This window comes from Dasypus novemcinctus, chromosome 27, assembly GCF_030445035.2.
Source record: "Dasypus novemcinctus isolate mDasNov1 chromosome 27, mDasNov1.1.hap2, whole genome shotgun sequence".
NCBI classification, from domain to species: domain Eukaryota; kingdom Metazoa; phylum Chordata; class Mammalia; order Cingulata; family Dasypodidae; genus Dasypus; species Dasypus novemcinctus.
In genome coordinates, this window is record NC_080699.1 from 38,440,732 (window position 1) to 38,458,063 (window position 17,332).

At 43.6% G+C, this 17,332-nt stretch overlaps 1 protein-coding gene across 6 annotated transcripts in view; it reads right to left on the reverse strand.

Annotated features, from left to right (window-relative positions):
* Positions 1 to 17,332, reverse strand: part of ETS1 (ETS proto-oncogene 1, transcription factor) — a 128,992-nt gene that overhangs the window by 19,202 nt on the left and 92,458 nt on the right. For 5 of the 6 annotated variants that reach the window (XM_004453812.5, XM_071212419.1, XM_071212420.1 and 2 more), the window contains 5 exons: positions 12,927 to 13,046; positions 11,121 to 11,321; positions 8,310 to 8,387; positions 7,252 to 7,500; positions 2,762 to 3,022 (listed from right to left, as the gene is read on the reverse strand). In XM_004453812.5, coding sequence (XP_004453869.1) covers positions 2,762 to 3,022; positions 7,252 to 7,500; positions 8,310 to 8,387; positions 11,121 to 11,321; positions 12,927 to 13,046 — 909 coding nt within the window. The remainder of the gene's footprint in view (positions 1 to 2,761; positions 3,023 to 7,251; positions 7,501 to 8,309; positions 8,388 to 11,120; positions 11,322 to 12,926; positions 13,047 to 17,332) is intronic. The other variant, XM_058289373.2, reaches the window with a different exon arrangement.

The window sequence follows — 17,332 nt, forward strand, 5'->3', positions numbered from 1 at the left end:
GAGTAAATTTGCCTAAAATCATGCAGTGTGTTAAGAGTTGGGAGGGCACACAGAGGACTTCTGTTTTCTGGGCTATTGTTCTTAGCAGTATTTGAGATAGTATGAAAAGTTAAATCCCCTATTATAAAGGAGAAACAACTGAATGGTAAGATTTTTTATTCATTCCAATGAGTATTTCAGTCTTTGAGATAATAAACTGATAGCCAATCTCCATTTTCTTAAACTCAGTGAACATTTTATTCCCTTGTACCATGTCAGAATGAAAAATGGAGGGAGGGAGGGAGGGAGGAAGGAAGGAAGGAAGGAAGGAAATAGGGAGGGAGGGATGAGAGGGAGGAAGAAGGAAAAAGCACATATTAAGCAGTCCACCCAAAAGAACATCAAATCTAGCTCATACCTCCAGGACATACCTGTCTCTGTGCTGAAAAGAGCTTTGGGTGCCCTGATCCATCTGGCTTTATGTTTGCACGGTGAGCAACATCTCTCAGAGGCATTTTAGCATTGGTCATCTTGATGACTGTCCAAGTCCTTCATTTATACATCGCACTCATTCTTAGTTTTTAGAATTTCCAATTCACCCTTTTCATTGTCTCCTTAGGAAGAACTCCAGGAAACAGGGACACCCTGGGCAAGAACCCCCAAGCCCCAGATAATTCTTGTCAAGGCACTTCAATCGCCTTACTCAGAACACTTTGTCAGGCTTGCAGACTGTTAGGGTATAATCATCTCTTTGTTACCTCTTCAGGCCTCATCATCTCTCCCATTTAGAAAATCTAATAACTAGCACATGTAACACTTCCTGAAGGGTTTGAGGTGGGGCCCAGGCTTCAGCCCTTTCTATGGAATTCTAGACCTTGTGCAGTGAGGCCACAGATCCTCACTAGAATTTCATCCCAGAAGGTTGACCCTAACTCATAAACCTCATGGCATTCTTTGAACAAAACCCAAACTTTAAAACTTACAGTTTATTTTAATATCATTATCCATGAAACTGACCTCACTAGCTGTATCTTCAATATCACATACCTAGATGCTAAGGAAGAGAACAATGAAAGTTGCTGTGGGAAAAGCACTGTGCGTCATGATGGTGATGATGATGAGGGAGGAAAGGAATATACTTGATTAGGAGATACTCAGTTAAGCATTTAGTACTGGAAGCAAGGGTGGGAAGAGTTATAGACATTACAGACATTGTAGACGAGTTGCGTCTTTAGAGAGAGACACAGCAACATCCGAAGTCCACAAGGTCAGTGCAGCGCTACCGCAGCCTTCCCCTTTTCTTCCTAACCAGTCCTCCTTCCTCCTGCTCCATATCTAACTATAGTTCATTCTCAAAATGCCTAGAAGGGATAACTAAACAGGAGCCAGCACTCTGCACATCCTGAGAGAGACTCAAGACAAGTTCCCTCATTCCTGAGTTCTTTAATGGAAATGGGTAAACTCTCTAATAACCTGCTGTGCAGAGATGGGAAAGGACTTCCTTGAAAAGTAGCATGCTCCATACCAGAGACGTTCAAACAATGATCATGCGGCTTTTGTCCAAAGAATAGAGCATGGGGCCTCTCTTTCTATACAGACCACAGCGTCATATTGAGTTACGGAATTCGTTATAAAGGACACATTCCTGGCAGGGAAGGGAGACACAGGTTGGCTGGTTTTCCTTTCAAAAACCCTGAGGCTGCCCTAAACACAAGAATAAAGCTGTAGCGCCTGACTAAAATCAGACAGATACCTCAAGAGAAACACCGATTTTGCTGTTTGTCTTCAGCCAGGGTAGTTCTTAATCCACACAAAGGGTTCCCAGACAGTAATCTGTCCAGAGTGGAGGAAGTTAGAGGAGAATAGAGGCCTAGATCCCAGGCGAATAGTTAAAGCTTAAAAAGTACCTCTCAGGGCATAATTGCTAATTTTCAGAAGACACCACCACCTCCCAGAAAGGATTAAATACTTAACACAGGAACGATAACAGAATATTTAACAAGGCAGGCAGACTCTTCAAATGTTTCCAAGGTTAGACAGACCGTGTGCTACAACCCCTTTGGACAAAGAATTCTGTTGCTCCATTTCCATAATTCCAATCAAAGCTCAAGCTTTCAAGTTTTCTTGCCTTCCTTTCTCTAGGATTTTTTTCACTGGCCACTACTATAACTTTACAGTCTTGGAAGAAAATCTAAATAGTGCAATAAAGGTAAGTAAAAGAGAAAGATAGCAAAAAAAAAAAAAAAAGGTTTTCCACGTAGGCTTTGAGGAATCTGCACAGAGTTTAGGGTAACTAAGGACAGTTTTCCCACATTTGAACTGCAAAGCCTAATGAATACTGTACTACAGAAGAGCCTAGAGTCTAAGCCATTCAGTTATGCCTTTGAGAGACACTACTGCTGGTTTTGTGTTTAGAAAGACCTCCCAAGAGCAGGCCAGGAAAATTCCCTTGATGCTAGGCCACTAGGCAGAGTTTCCAGGAACACCAGATCATTGGAATTCCCTTCCCCCAGATATGGAAAAGGGTCAAAAATAAAAGTTTTTCCTACCAATCTTGGGAAATAACCCCTTGGGGTGGAATGATACTGCTTGCTTCCAAAAATCAATGGCTATTCACAAGTGGAGTGGCTTGAGACTGGCCAGGACACTTAGCATCTTCTTCTCCCCATCCCACCCTCCCCCCAAAAAGAAAGAACCTGCCATTCAGCCTCTGGGCATTCTCACGGACCGGCACACAGCAGTGCACCGGTGGAGGCTGCCTCGGGGGTGGGAGGGCGCCTACCTGTGTAGCCAGCCAGGGCAGCAGCAGGAATGACAGGCTTGTCCTTGTTGAGGTCAGCGCGGTCACGCACATAGTCCTTGAAGGTGCCCTTGGGCTTGTGGTTGGGCAGGGCGGCCGGATAGTCCTCAGAGTCGAAGCTGTCATAGGAGGGAACACGCTGCAGACTGTTGAAGGATGACTGGCTGCTCCAGGACTGGGTGAGGCGGTCACAACTATCGTAGCTCTCTATGCTCTCAAAAGAGTCCTGGCCCCCGAGTTTACCTGGAGGTGGAGGAGGAGGCGGGAAGAGGACAGGGGAGGAGGGATTGGGAAAAAAACAACTGTAAAAAAAACCCCTCTAGTCCAAGGACAGACTGCTAATCAGATCCACAGGAAAGAGGGAAGACGGGAGAAGGGCCAGATGGAATGGAAGCTTCTGAGGGTTCACGCTGGAGTAAAGTGATTCTCCTGAGCCAACATCTGAGAGCTCTGATTTATAGCTCTTGATACAGAAATGTGGAGTGGAATGCTACTCAGATCTGTTGGAGAAAGAGACAGATCTGGGACCTCAAGAATTCTGGAGCCAGAAAACTAAAAGTCAAGAACCACTTGTGTTAATATGGGATTTCTGGCTGCTGTATTAGACCCAGTGAATAGATGAAGAAATCAGAGCAGTGGCAGGCTGAATTCCCTATTCTAACTCAAGCCAATGAGATGATTTCCAAAGACCCAATTTGGCAAAATATTTTGGTCATAAGAAAAAAAATCCCATTAGTCTAACAGCAGATTGATCTTCTCAGGAAATTCAAACTAAAGTACTATTATTTTTTTAGCATTTTTCCCAAATGCTATTTTCAAAATATGATGCATGTTCTGCCTGTATGCCTTCTCAAATAGAGAAGGAAGTCATGAGTTGCTTTTTCCAGAGTATAAAGAAACACCAGCACTCTTCTAAACAGAAATCCATCGTTTTTATCCTCTCCGAGGACAATTGTGTACTTGAAAATATACTTCTTTGGGAAAGAGTGGGCAATAAAAAGCAAAGGAGTTGGTTAAGAACTAAAGTCCATGGCAACGTCAGAAACCCTCTCCGCTGTGATTTGCTTCAGGCATTCTTAACTGACCACAAGATCATACAAGTTCATTAATTTCCCAAACCAGGTTATAAACAGCTGCTGTGATTGCACAACAGCTCCTAGAGAAATCTCCATTGGCAAAACCGTCCATTAAAAAGGAGACAAACCGAAAAAACTTGGAGGAAAGCAAACGCTTCTACACACTGAAAAGATTCACGGGCATGTTTTCCATGTTCTGCTTTCAGGTACTTTCAAGAGAATTTAAATTAAATCACAAAGACTGGATGGCCAGCTCAATTCAGCAAAAGGCAAAGGCAAAAGGAAGTGACAGATGTTTATGGAGAAATAGCTGTACAAAAGCTCTCAGTTGTTCATGGGTGGCTATTCTACTATAAAATTCATATCCTGGCATAAGGTTGCCTGCACAAGCCCATACTAACTAGTGTGCTTTCCCTGTATTCTCCCCTACACGTAGGTGAGAACTGGCTAAATCAGTGAAAGTCAAAACAGGAATAGGTGCCTAAAGCAAAGTAAATTTAGAGTAATTAGGAAGGAAAATATGTTGCCCCTCCCCCAAAAAAAAGAAAGAAAAAAAAATCCCAGATACAGTACATTCAGTTAAGTATATAATATGTGTATAATCCACTCTTTTAGATTTTCTGCTCCTCTTGTCCCCTCCATTACTGCTTATAACAGAAAGGAGGTTGTTTATATTGCTTCAGCGCTCTCCTTTCTCCAATCCACTCGAAGGAAAGTCATTTCCAGAAGGCAAACTGAAAAGCTTCACCGCTATCAGCCTTGCTTCTCCAGTCCACTGTCACACTTGCAACTCTTTGTTACCGTTAAAAATGAGGGGATAGTCCCTTCCAGAAATCCACGTTAAATAACTGTGGAAAACGGCCCACAGACACAAGGCCTTCATCTCCCTTCAACAAAAGAGGAAATTTTGTGGCACCTCATAAAAAGGCATTTGCCACACCAGCCTCTGATCTTAATGGTCATTCAATTTCTCTGTGAGACAAACATACCAAAAGCCTCAGAAAGAGAATTTATATTTTTATGAAGATCCCACCAGGTCTCTGATATTTAGGCAGAATTTATACTGGAGCCTCTCTGAAAGGGCTCTCTCTTTGTAAGCCATTTTTACATTTGGAGGGCATGGATACTTGAAATTTCCACAGCATGATAGCTGAGTTTCCAAGGAGTCACAATAAATGAAGCCATAACTGCTCTCTGACAATTCCCCAAACATGAGCCAAAGGCAACTTCACTGAGAGCTGTGGTTTACAGCAGTAGACTGCTTTCATTTTAGCTCTATGTCATCATCCTGGAGCTGGGAACCTTCATGGATGAGTATTTTCTCCAAAGAGGGGTTGAATCCAACTGGAGTAGATGTTCAGTTATGCTACCATACTCACACAGGGAAGCGTGGGTCCTCTAAGATATCCGTGGGCCAGCTTTCCTCAGAAATGCCCCGGCAAGATCTTCCCAAAGCCCTCTGATTCCACTGGCCAGACCTTGGACCTTCCATAGCAGTAGATGGGGTGCCCCACAGCCACCCACAGAGTAGACTAGCCCAAAGACTGTTCTTAGAATGCAAATGAATGCAGCATAGAAGCACTTTATATGCTACAAAGCACCACATGGATATTATGGTTATTACTAGTAGTCAGCCAACAGTAATGCTTTCAGTCTAGCCCAATCACCACCTCCATCAGAGTCAACTGGCCCTTGGCCTATATCCTGTTTGCAGCCTTTCTCTCCCAGGCAGAAAGCAGCCCTACACAAACCAGCCTTTCCCTCAAGTTTGTGAGGTCTGAAACTTGGAAGGAGGAAGAAGGAGTGGACCCATGGAGAAATGCCTCATTGTCCCTTTTAAGGATCACTGTTGGGTCTATAATTCCTTGTTGGATGGGGCTATGGGAGCCAAAAATAAGAACCAAAAGAAGGCAAGGGAGAAACGACAATTACACAAACGCAAAGCCAGACACAATTTAAAAGCAATGTGCGAGTGGATCTACCCAAAGTTACTACATGGCTGAGCCCCAAACCCACAGCTCAACCCTGTTGCGCATATATACAGAAACTACCAGAGAAAGGAAGTCTTTCTAACTCCACGACCTGCCTGAGAACAAAGATACACACAAACATACATACGTGCATATGTATTAAAATAGATGTACCCCCAAAAGTCAGAAAGGGGAAGGCAAACTGGTCCCACCCATCCCCATCAGGCTGAAACACAAACACCCTTGGGCCTGAAGAGGGAAGATGGCAAGTTCTGATTTTACTAGGGACTTTCCCGATATGAGGCATCCTGGCATTCAAGTCTGTGGGGAAGAGGGGTGATAACTGTGCTTGGCCCACAATTTTTCAGTCAGGTTTCCTTTGGGCTCTTCTCTGAGGTCTTCAGAATAGCTATTCACCATGGTCAGTCATTAAGCAGAAATCACAAATGGCAGATCCAAGCCTGACCTGTACTTTATATGTACAGGCTTGGAGCACCACTTTCTTCTGTTCCCATCCTGGTTTTAATTCTTCCCCATTTATTCATCTGAAAAGGCACCTTCTTCAAATTTTAGAGATCAGCTAGTTCTTCTTGGATGAACAAATCCCTCCTTAGGGTGGGCTGCAGTTTGCTCAGAAACAGAACTATTCGGACTCTTTACTAGGTAGGTTGCACATCTGAGTGTTAATTCCCTAACTCAAAAAAATTGGGGGTATTTTGTTTATCTTTTTTGCTTTATGTCATCCAGCTCTATTTTGAAACTTTTACTTCACAGTCAGTGAATATTTTATCATTATCATAATAGTCATGTCAACAAGAGAAGCTTCTTTTGGAAGCCTCTGGCCACCTCTTTCCCTGGTCCCTTAGCTAAATACACACATTGACCACACTGCTGATGACCGGTTCCAAATAAACTGTTGGTTAACCATTTTGTATCTTCTATACCAAAGAAGTCATAGAAGGCTAAATATCGCAAGCTAAGCACCAGAAGTCATTCCAGGAACCAAACCAGGATTCACTGTTTGACCCTGAAGTACTCCTGAAGGAACACCAGAAGACAGGCAGAGTTTAATGCATTTCCAGGAGGACCACCTAAACCGTTTTTGATTGTCTCCTCCTCAAGCAAAATCCTCTCCAAGAAAACAAAACATATCTTCCAGAAACAACCATGTGCAGCTAGCATTATTTTTGGGGTAAAGTATCTGATTGTTTTTCCTAGCAGGTTACATTCTGCCATGGACTCAAGATCTTTGAGGACTTGGCTAAAGTTCCATAACAGAAGCTTCTTAAGATCTACACACCCTAAGATGAGAAGGGTGAAACTGAAGAACGTACAGGGCCAATAAGGAAGGAAAAAATCTGGAAAGTTCCCAAAGTTATGTAATTCTTGGAAGCTCAAGAGATTTTAGAGATGAAATATGACCTACCACGACTAGTCCGCCCCATGCACATGTTGTCTGGGGTTACAACTTCTTGTTTGATAGCAAAGTAGTCAGTCTGCAAAGTGTCTGTCTGGAGAGGGTCCCGGAGTATGACCGAGGGGTAGTCGTTCTCATACTTGAGGGAGAGCAGTTCCTCGGAGCTGATGGGATGGAGGGTCTGGTAGGACTCTGTGATGAAGCTAGGCTCTGAGAACTCCGATGGAGGGACACACTGGGCATGCTCGATACCATAGCCTGGAAATAGAGCGGGTTTGTCACTGGAGGGAAGTTTGCATCCAAACAAGTAGCTTGGGGGACAAGCTGCTTACCTTCAAGAAGAAAAGGAAATCATTTAGGTCAGAATGGTCTGGAGTGATTAATTAACCCTGCCCCACTATGTAATAGCTATGGCCCATGGCAAGTTACTTCCCCTTTCGGCCTTAATTTTCTCATCTATAAAACAATTATGTTTGCGGACTTCCTCACAACACTGTGATGATGCTCAAATGACAGTATATATACCTAGTACTATTTCTGGCATATAATAAGCTCTTAATCCATAGTAGTTAATATTGGTGTTGGTGGTGGTGGATCAAGTACTATAATAAAGTAAAATAACAATGGAAACAAACTTTTTATAAAGATTCCTTGGAAAGCAAGGGCATCAGATGAGAATAGCTCTACACTAATTCTTTCTCTCTGGCCTCCCCTGTGATATACAGAAGGAATTGGATGCTGCATGCCAGTCTTAGGGAAGGATGTTAGAGGAACTGCTGCCATCTTCTTGAGTCAAAAGGAAAGAATGAGGGCCAAGGTCAAGGTACCTCTCTGCGGCAGAGATAATATAGGATTTTCATGCAGAAGAGGGCTAAAGTGGAGCAATCTGGCAGGTTAGTAAAACACACAGCTTGAAACCCTTGTGGGAAACTAACAAAATCAACAATGAAGAGTCCATCTATTAAGAATGACCATGAAGGAGCCCAAGGTCAGCTAGAATGGGGTCTCTTCCAGGGTTCCCATTATCATGAGCAAGGTGAGGGAAGTGGAGTGGAAGATGAACTTACTAATGAAGTAATCCGAGGTATAGCGAGATTCTGGGTAGGTAGGGTTGACTCCATTAACTTGATATGGCTTCACATCCTCTGGAGCAGACAGGAAAGAGAACAAAGTGGTCAACTCACAAGTAATCTGGAGATGAGGGCTGCAGTGACCTCAGCTGCCTTCTAAGAAATCTGCATGTTCTTTAACTGAGGTTGGAGTCTGGGTCTACTCTGGGTCCTGGTTTAGGGATGAGATCACAAAAGTATGGCTACATTTATGGTTTTGGTAGCTGCCAAATGAGATCTAATATCTAGACAAGAGTCAGTGAGTGATCTCTAAAGGTTGGAAAGTTTTTCAGCCCTGACTCTTGATACCTCTCTGTGGAATCTGGGTGCCCTATCAGAACCAAAGGTTTAAAGAAGGCTCCAGAGGTGGCCAAGTGCAGCCCCCAACCCTCAGACCCATCAATCCCAAAACACCACAGAAATGGGTTGCTAGGCAGGTAGATTTTATACCCTCCATTTCTTCTAACAGATGTCTGGTTTTTGTTTTATGATTTTTCAATTGCCCTCAGATTTCCAGCTCAGGCCCAGATGAGAAGCAGGACACTGGTCAGGGGACCCCACCTGATGACACATGACTGGGTCCATTGTCAGGGAGAGAAGAGCCATGTAACCAAAGTGCTGTCCAGACCCCAGCTTCCCTAGGAATGAGAATGGAATGGGAACAGAGGAGATCTAAGGACAGGCTCTCCATGGAGCTCTGGTGAGCTGGGGGTTCTCCAGTGGGCCTGGAATTGGACAGTGAGGCTCTATTCTTGCTAGATGTACCCTGATTGTATTTCACTAGGAGAACGGCCATAAAGAGTGCTCGTTTGGGTTTTCCTCAGGTATTTGATAACTTGTTGAGAGCAGAGATTGCAGGGCCAACAAGTTTGTGCCTGCACAGAAAAACAGTTTCCAGTCAAGATAAAATGATTAAACTCTGCTTTCAAGGCTTATCAGATCAAAACAGCCCCCATACCTTTGGCCTTCCACCCCACCCCAAGCAGCTATGTTCTCTGGGTGTTCCACTGCTTTGTTTAATTGCACAACAAACGCTGGAGCCTCAGTACAAATATCTTGCTCAGCTCATCCAGGATCCAGAAAGAGGTGATTCTTGTGGCCTCTTTCAATAGAAAACTGGCTGGGATGAAAACGACTTTGGTTCTCCAACATACCAAGTGTAAGTCTCGTAAATGATCTCTTTGCAGAAAGGTGGGCCAAACCTGTCTTAGAGGCACGGAGTCTGCCCAAGAGGCCATATGATTAAACATAGGACAGGAAGTTAAATTGAAAAAGAAGCCGGTTTGAGGAAATGAGTGACTTTGAGGCAATCACCTAACCAGAGCCTCATTTTACAGATGCAGACAATAATAATACTTGCCCTCCTTCCTATTTCACAGTGTTGATTGGGGGAACAAAAGAGAAAATGTATTTGAAAGCACTCTGGAAACCAGGAAACACTCTCTTTCATAGTAATTTCAACTATGAGGAGAGGCAGCTTTAAACCCTCTACAACACCTGGCCTCTACGTTTTGGTAAATAGGGAAATATTATACTAGCAGCATGCATCTGGGTTACTCAGTCTGGGGGAATCTGCTGTTGTGTTTCCAAGTCAACGATTCAGTCAGATATGTCAGGAGCCTGCCCTGCCTTTTCCCCCAATAAACAGCTCGCTCGTGTCAACACACACGAGTGGGTGTAAGTGCAGGGACCTGGAGCCTGAGCTGTCCCCCTAAGGAGGCACCCAATTTCTTTGCTCTGTTTATTTATTTATTTTTCCATGGAAGCTGGAAAGGGGAAATAAAGATAACACTTCTGTATGCAGAGAAACCCAAATTCGGATCTCTCTGGAGCCTTGCAGAGTGGAAAATATTCTTCCACAAAGGAAGGCATTATATGGAATAAAAGTGCTAATCCTGAGCCTTGCTCCCTTCCCCCCCCCGCATCTGGGCCAAGGGTCGGGGCTGGTGACCACAGGGAAAGGGTGGGCCTGGGTTAGAGAGGGCAGCCGGCTTCTAGGCTTACAGTCAGCTGGAGGGCACTGCTGACTGCTGGTAACTGCAATTTATTTTAAGAAGAAATTCAGAAAAATAAGCGCAAAAACGCCCAAGTTTGCCGCCCGCTGCTGTTTCTATACTCAGCCAGGACTGTGGTACATGAGTCACTTGGTCCAAAAAGGTTGGAGGAGGGTGGTAGGGGGCGGCCATGTCATTACAAGGTTGCAACACAGCGTCCCGACATAACCCCACAGTTTCTGCACCAGATGTAAGAGGTATACTGTGCTACTGCAGCTCCAACCCAATTACCAGGCCAAGAAGCCAGTTTGATTAACGAGTCCTGAGCAGCTAAGCCTTCTTGTGGATGTGGCCAGGTATTATGTTGCCAAATCAACGGAGCATACCTTAAGATATGTTAAAAAAAAAAAAAAAGCTATCTTAGAGTCAGCTGCGGGCACTTCTTACTCAAATAGTGTATGCGTCTGAAATAAGAACAGAGACCAGAACTTCGTATACTAACAAACTTACAAGCTTTGGTGTACAATCTTCCCAAAGATGTAAAATCAAAATGTAAGCCAACACAAAGAAGGAGCAGCAGCTAAGATTTATTGAGCCCTTGCTGTTGGCCAGGCACTGTGCTGTGCTGTGCACTCCTCTTAGGTCATTTACGGTGTGACAGGGCACCCACAGATGATGTCCTCTCCGTCCCACCACTGGCTACGCTGCCCTACCCACCCACTCCTGTGGCCAACCATGCAGCCCCGCCCTACCCCATCTCCACACATTTATTTACCTTTCTGCAGGATCTCTAGATGTTCCCATAAGATGTCCCCAACGAAGTCTGGGGCCAGCTCAAGAAAGCGGTCTTTACCCAGGGCGCAGAGTGCTGCGCCGTTCATACAGAACTTCTGGAAGTCTACCCCCTTCAGGCTGAACTCGTTCACAGCCCACATCACCCAGTCCCGAACGTGGGTTTCTGTCCACTGCCGAGGATCTAAGCAAAGAGATAAATGAAGATCTAGCATGTCAAGCTCTTAATCACACTTGAACCTCAGGGCTTCACTGAGGAGGCCATCCTATGTTTAGAGTCAGGAAGCACCAGTCAGCAACACAAGTCCTTGAGCATCTTCCATGGCCCTCTTCTCCACAGTCAACATCCCCACATTCTCTATCCTGCCAGCTAAGAGACCACTACAGTCAACCAAAAAGAAACATGAGTCTTCTCTACCCTCCATTCAGGGAAAGATACCCATGAATCTCTACTCCCACCACCTTATTTCCATTAGAGTTACATATTCTTTTAAAGTCCTGGACCACGGGTATAAATGGCTTCTTTAATAGCACTAGGAACAAACAGAGCGTGTTCTGGAGAGCGCATCTGCCTCTCCTTGCTGTTGACTATCATAATGTACTTGGGACCATTATTCTTAATTATCATTATCTTACCCAATTATGTTTAGTAATAATCATAGCAATTAGTAATAGTAAGTCATTCAGACGATACTTAATAATAAGAATATTGGTAGGTGCCTGTACTAGACCAGAAACCCTGCAAAGCATATGCCAATCACAGACCCTGTTTTGAGTAACACTGTAGAGCAGACGACATAGCATCTCCCTACATGACCACGGATTTGACATGGTTATGGCAACCTGTGGAACTTAAAGAGCTTGGGATGGTGGCGGGTGGTGGTGACCATATCATACCTCCCCCAAATGTTACCCACTTCTAGCACACAGACTACTGTATGAGATATTGGAAAATTCAGTGTTCAAATTTTACATTATTCTTCCTTGTGGGCCTAAAAGGATGACTGGTATTGCTGCCAACTAAGGTTTGTAGAAAATAGTATACATGGGAAAACATGTATACATACCTGGTGAACCCATTCTAAGGCTTGGGACTGGCTGGGCTGGAAGTCTCTCATCTAAGCAGACTGCCTGATCTACAGGTAATATGATTCCTACTCAATAGAAAAGTGGTCTTTCTATTCTCAGATTGTTCATGAAACATTCTTTGGTGAAGGCTTTAAGTGTTCTCCAGTAATTTCTCCTTCCTAACAATCCCAGTTGCCTTATGTTCCCAAATAAGACCTTGCAGATAAGAACACCCACGTATAAACACATTTCAACCAAGTATGCGGAATAAAAAAAGAATATTAGTAAACTCCAAAAAAGTGCAGGTCACTCAACTAATTCCAAGTGAGTTCATCCAGTGGTGGTCCAGAGTGTTTCCTACCCCTGCCTGAACTCTGGAATCACTTGAGGAGCTTCAGAGAATGACTGATGCCACCAGAGATTGACTTGGGTCTGGGATATGGCCTGAGCTGTGGGTTTTTGTTTTAAAAAAGATCCTAAAGTGCTTCTAATGTGCACATAAATTTGGGAACCACTGCCCCAAGACCAATGTGGTACTCATGAGCCAAGGAGATGGGGAAGCATGAGCACACATGTCTATGATTGTCCTCACAGACATCTACAACCATGCAGTTTCAATAAGTGTGACCAGTCATAAGGTCTACCTAACACCACAGGTGAGAAAACTGTCCTTTCCCCAAGGGTCTGGCCACAGCTTCTCTTACCTAGTACAGAAGCATACCTTTTGGAATTCCCAGTCGTTGCTGCTCTTTAGTGAAACCACTGAAAGTAGCTTTCAATGCTTGAGACATCATTTCTTTGCTGCTTGGAGTTAATAGTGGGACATCTGCACATTCCATATCTGTAAGAAAAAAAAATAGTAAATATGAACAAAAATTAAATAGGTGATAAGTCACCCATAAAACACAATAGAGCATGGATGGGCTGAAGAAGAAGGCAAGCTGGAAAACAACAGTGCTAAAGTCCTCACCCGAGCCCATAAAATTTGGGAGGCCTTCCACAGTGTGTTAGATTCCTTGAGGAAAAAAAAAAAAACAACCAAACAGCCTGACTCTTGTCTAGAGGGCCTATATCCCTGCCAAACAAAATATGTCTATTCTTTCTTTACAGCTCTATTAGTTTACCCATAGCCCCTCCTAATCTGTAAGTACTCTCCAAGAGTGTTAGCATAACAAGGTACTTCCAATTCCCTATGAAAATGAAATATCAATATTTAGCACTTGCTTTGTGCAAGCAATTGAGAAATAGCAGTGAACTAGACAGAAAGGACCCTACCTTCATGGAGATATAACTGACTCTTGGAGCAGATACTGTCATTAAATAATCACTTACAGGGTTAACTATTTAAATACAGCATCAATAAGGGCTTCAGAGTAGAAGTTCAAGATGCAAAGTTAACAGACAATAGGAAATCCTGCAAGTCCTAGAGGAGTCAGTAAGGACCTCCCTTAGGAAGAGAGAGATGTTGCCCCCAGGTCTGGAGGAGGCAGCAGCGTTTAGGAAGGAAAGAAAGCTCTAGACCAGTGGTTCTTGAAGTGTGGTCCATGGACCAGGTGCACCAGGATTATCTGGAAATTGTTAGAAGTGTAAATCCTCAGGCCCCATCCCAGACCTCCTGAATCAGTATAATAGGGATGGGCCCAGCAATCTCTGTTTTAATGCAGAATCTAGGCGATTTTGATGTATGTTTATGTGAGAAGACCACTATCCTAGACAAACGCAGTAAATGAAGGTCATAGGATGGGAGAAAAATTAATATGGTTACATATCAAAAAGAACAATGCACAGGAGCAGAGTGGCCACGGGAAACAGGTGTTTGAGATGAAGACAAAGAGGTAAGCAGGGAGCATGTTAAAGAATTTATTTTAAGTAAAATAGGTCATTGAGAGATTTTTGAACAGGAATGACTTGCATGCTTTTGTTTTAAGAAGATCACCTGACCTGTTCTACAACGTGGTTTAGAAGGTGAGTATGAATAGATGTAAGAAGACTCATTAGCAAGTTATTTTATTAATATTAGCCCTGATGAGAGATGATGGTAGCTTTTGAATAGGAAGGTGCAGTGAAGATCATTTAAGTGGACAGAACTGCAGGGTGTACAGATGGTAAAATCTACACAATCTCATTGGTTGCATACATAGGTGGTAAATAATCTTCATATTTGCAAATATTTCATCATTTTGCTCTACCCCATGCATCTTTATCTCTGCTATATCCAGTCCCTCCTGAAATTCCACACCTCCTTCATACCAAAGGCACATCCATGTGGCTAAACTGAAATATCTGAATTCACCTCAGGCACAAGAATCCCACACAAAAAAAAACCCTGAGAAGCAAAGATATGCGCTGAGAACTCCTACTAGCCCACCTGTGTGATCTTTTGGCAGTGACACCCTTAAATCCAGGGCTTTCCAGTCAGCCACCTTCCTCAGCCTGAATCTTCAGAGTATCATTATGAAACTGAGTTATGAAATGGCTGAGTTCCAGGAGCAGCTACTGCAGAAGTTCCTCAGCAAGCCATTTCTAAATGCTTGCTACTTAAAAAAAATTCCCAAGACATACACAATGAATTATTGGCTGAACAACATGGAAACATTTTAGGGACACGATGGCAATCGGTGATCTCTGGGAAAAAAAAAAAAAAAGAGCAAGTATAGTGCCTCTGAATGTCAAAATGAAGGAAAGTATTAGATTTTAAGAAAGAAGGGCAGGGCAGGACCCCCTTTGCCTCCTGCTGGCTTTCAGCAGAGCTGTCAGGACATGGATGAGAACTGAGGCTCTGTCCTGGAAGAAAAGGAGGGTTCACTGGGGTTGCTCTCCCAGGCCCAGGCACTGAATGGATACTCTCAAGTTCTAGGGAGTGGTGAGTTGGGGTTGCCCTGGGACATGCCCAAAAATCCTAGTGGAAAAATCAACATGACTCCAGGAAGGTTGACAAAATGATGGAAAATCCCACATTGTTAGAGGGAAAAAAAAGTGGGGGGTGGTGGAGGGGGGGATAGAATGATTACCTAATACCCAGCCCTTCAAACAAAAGAGTAACCATCCCATGAGTCACAGGGAAACACATCAGTGCCCCCCCTTCCTGCCCACTCTACCACTCTACACCAAGCACAGCTAAGCACCAGGTCCAGAAACGCTTCCCTTAGAGTAGAAGTCAGTTTTACCATAGAGAAAGGTACTCTTGAATTCACCAAAGAGTAGTGCTTCTGGGGGAAGGGACCATGCAACATCCGCAGCCCCTGGCACATGTCTAAACACATGAATCCATCAACCAATGTTAACGGAATTAAATATTTCCAAATCTGAATCACCTTTCCTCCCTTCACTCCCATCCAACACACGTTCATGAACTTGAACTGCGTGGGCTTTGTTTTGTGTACTTCTTCCCTCCATTCGATTTATGGTTCAATGAAAAGGACTTTACTGATGGCAGAAGTTGGCCAGGACAATACATGGAAAATACAGCCAGGCCAAATGGACAAGCAGTGGTTCTGTTGCAAAATAGAACCAAGGGAAAAGACAAGCCAGGAGGCCCCAAGGTTCTGCTAGACATGCAAGTCTGGGCAGTGTGATGCCAGGGCAATGGGAAGGCTTCCCTGAGTCTGCTTCTTACATACGCTGATGATCTGGGCAGTGCTGCTGGGCTGACAGTTCTCCACACGGTTTTCTCCAACGAAAGCAGCTGGAATTCCTTTTGCCTGTCCACCTCAATGGCATCTCCAAAGCCCAGTCCACATACTGACAGCCGCAGCTACACAGAGGCTGCGTGGGCTGTGCCTAGCCATGACCCTCTGGCTGCTGGACTCTGGATGTGCTGGGGCTCTCAAAAAAGAGCTCACAGCCCAGCTGGTGAAAGCTGCCCAGGCACACATAAGAGGCCCGCATTTGGGCTTAATGAGCTCAGTAGAAGGAATTATCATGGCCTTTGAACTCAAAGGATTCAGAGGGGAAAGACAGAGCTTTACCCACATTTGCAAAGTGAAGAATTTGAGTGAAAACTGAAAATCAAAACTCCTCTATCTGTGACTACACAATTGGCCAGGACTGTCTTTTCAGGAGGCCTTGGCATTGCACTTAAATGAGGATGAACAGTCACTTTCAAAATGGATATCAACGTAAGACACTAAACTGTCATCATGTACTATGCTAATGCAAAAATACCCTCCTTTTTATTTGCTAATGACTGGAGTAATTCTGTTAATTATACTGATCAATAACAATCATGATATCATCCAGGTGGGGAATCTACCAGGGTTTAGCCAAAGCTCACTGTTGCTCAGTTATTCCTCCCAGACTTTGCCTCATTACCTATAATAAAACTTTGGCATTAAGTACCAAGTATTTCTAATTTTAGGAACAGGATCTAGAAATCAATCAATACCTCCACAGAAATTAACTAATTGTAAATCTTTTGTGGAAAAATGCTGAAATTGCTTGTGTGACAAGCATTACAGTATTTTCAATTCAAATACCATATTTGTCTGAAAATGCTGAGAACCTGACCTGGAGAAATCCTACACCAATGCAGTGGAGGCTCTGAGCAAAATGCATTAGAAACTGAAAACATAAATATATTATTACAATTCTATTACATTTCTTACCCACTGATTATTTTTTCAGGATCCTAAGTCTGAGTTAAAATTTTTAAGAACTAACCCCTAGGTTTCTGAGGGGAAAGTCAATGAATCAATAACCACCCCAAATTCTATCTTCCCCAGGACTGCACAGTACAGTATGTCAGCAGAAGTGAGCAGGTAGCTTTCCTTGAATCAGCGGAGGCCAAGTGAGCCTGTGCATTCTGAATGCAGGGAAACATCTGCTCATTTTTCATTGTGGCCTAGCCCTGAACAAAAGCTTTGACCACCTCATGGACGTTACAAGTGAAACATAAAACAAGGGTGTCGATTCATTTACATATAACTCAAAGTTGAAATGTTCAGTTTCCATTTCATGTGGCTTTTCACACCGTTCATTCTTTGAAGCCAAATAGTTCATATCAATGACATTACACTGAACTCCAGGCTTGACGTGGCTTCTGCTCAGTGGGAAGTTCAAGACATGAACCAAGTGACCTCATGAGTTTCTTCTCTCACTGCTCTCAAATAAATGACTAGGAAAATACCA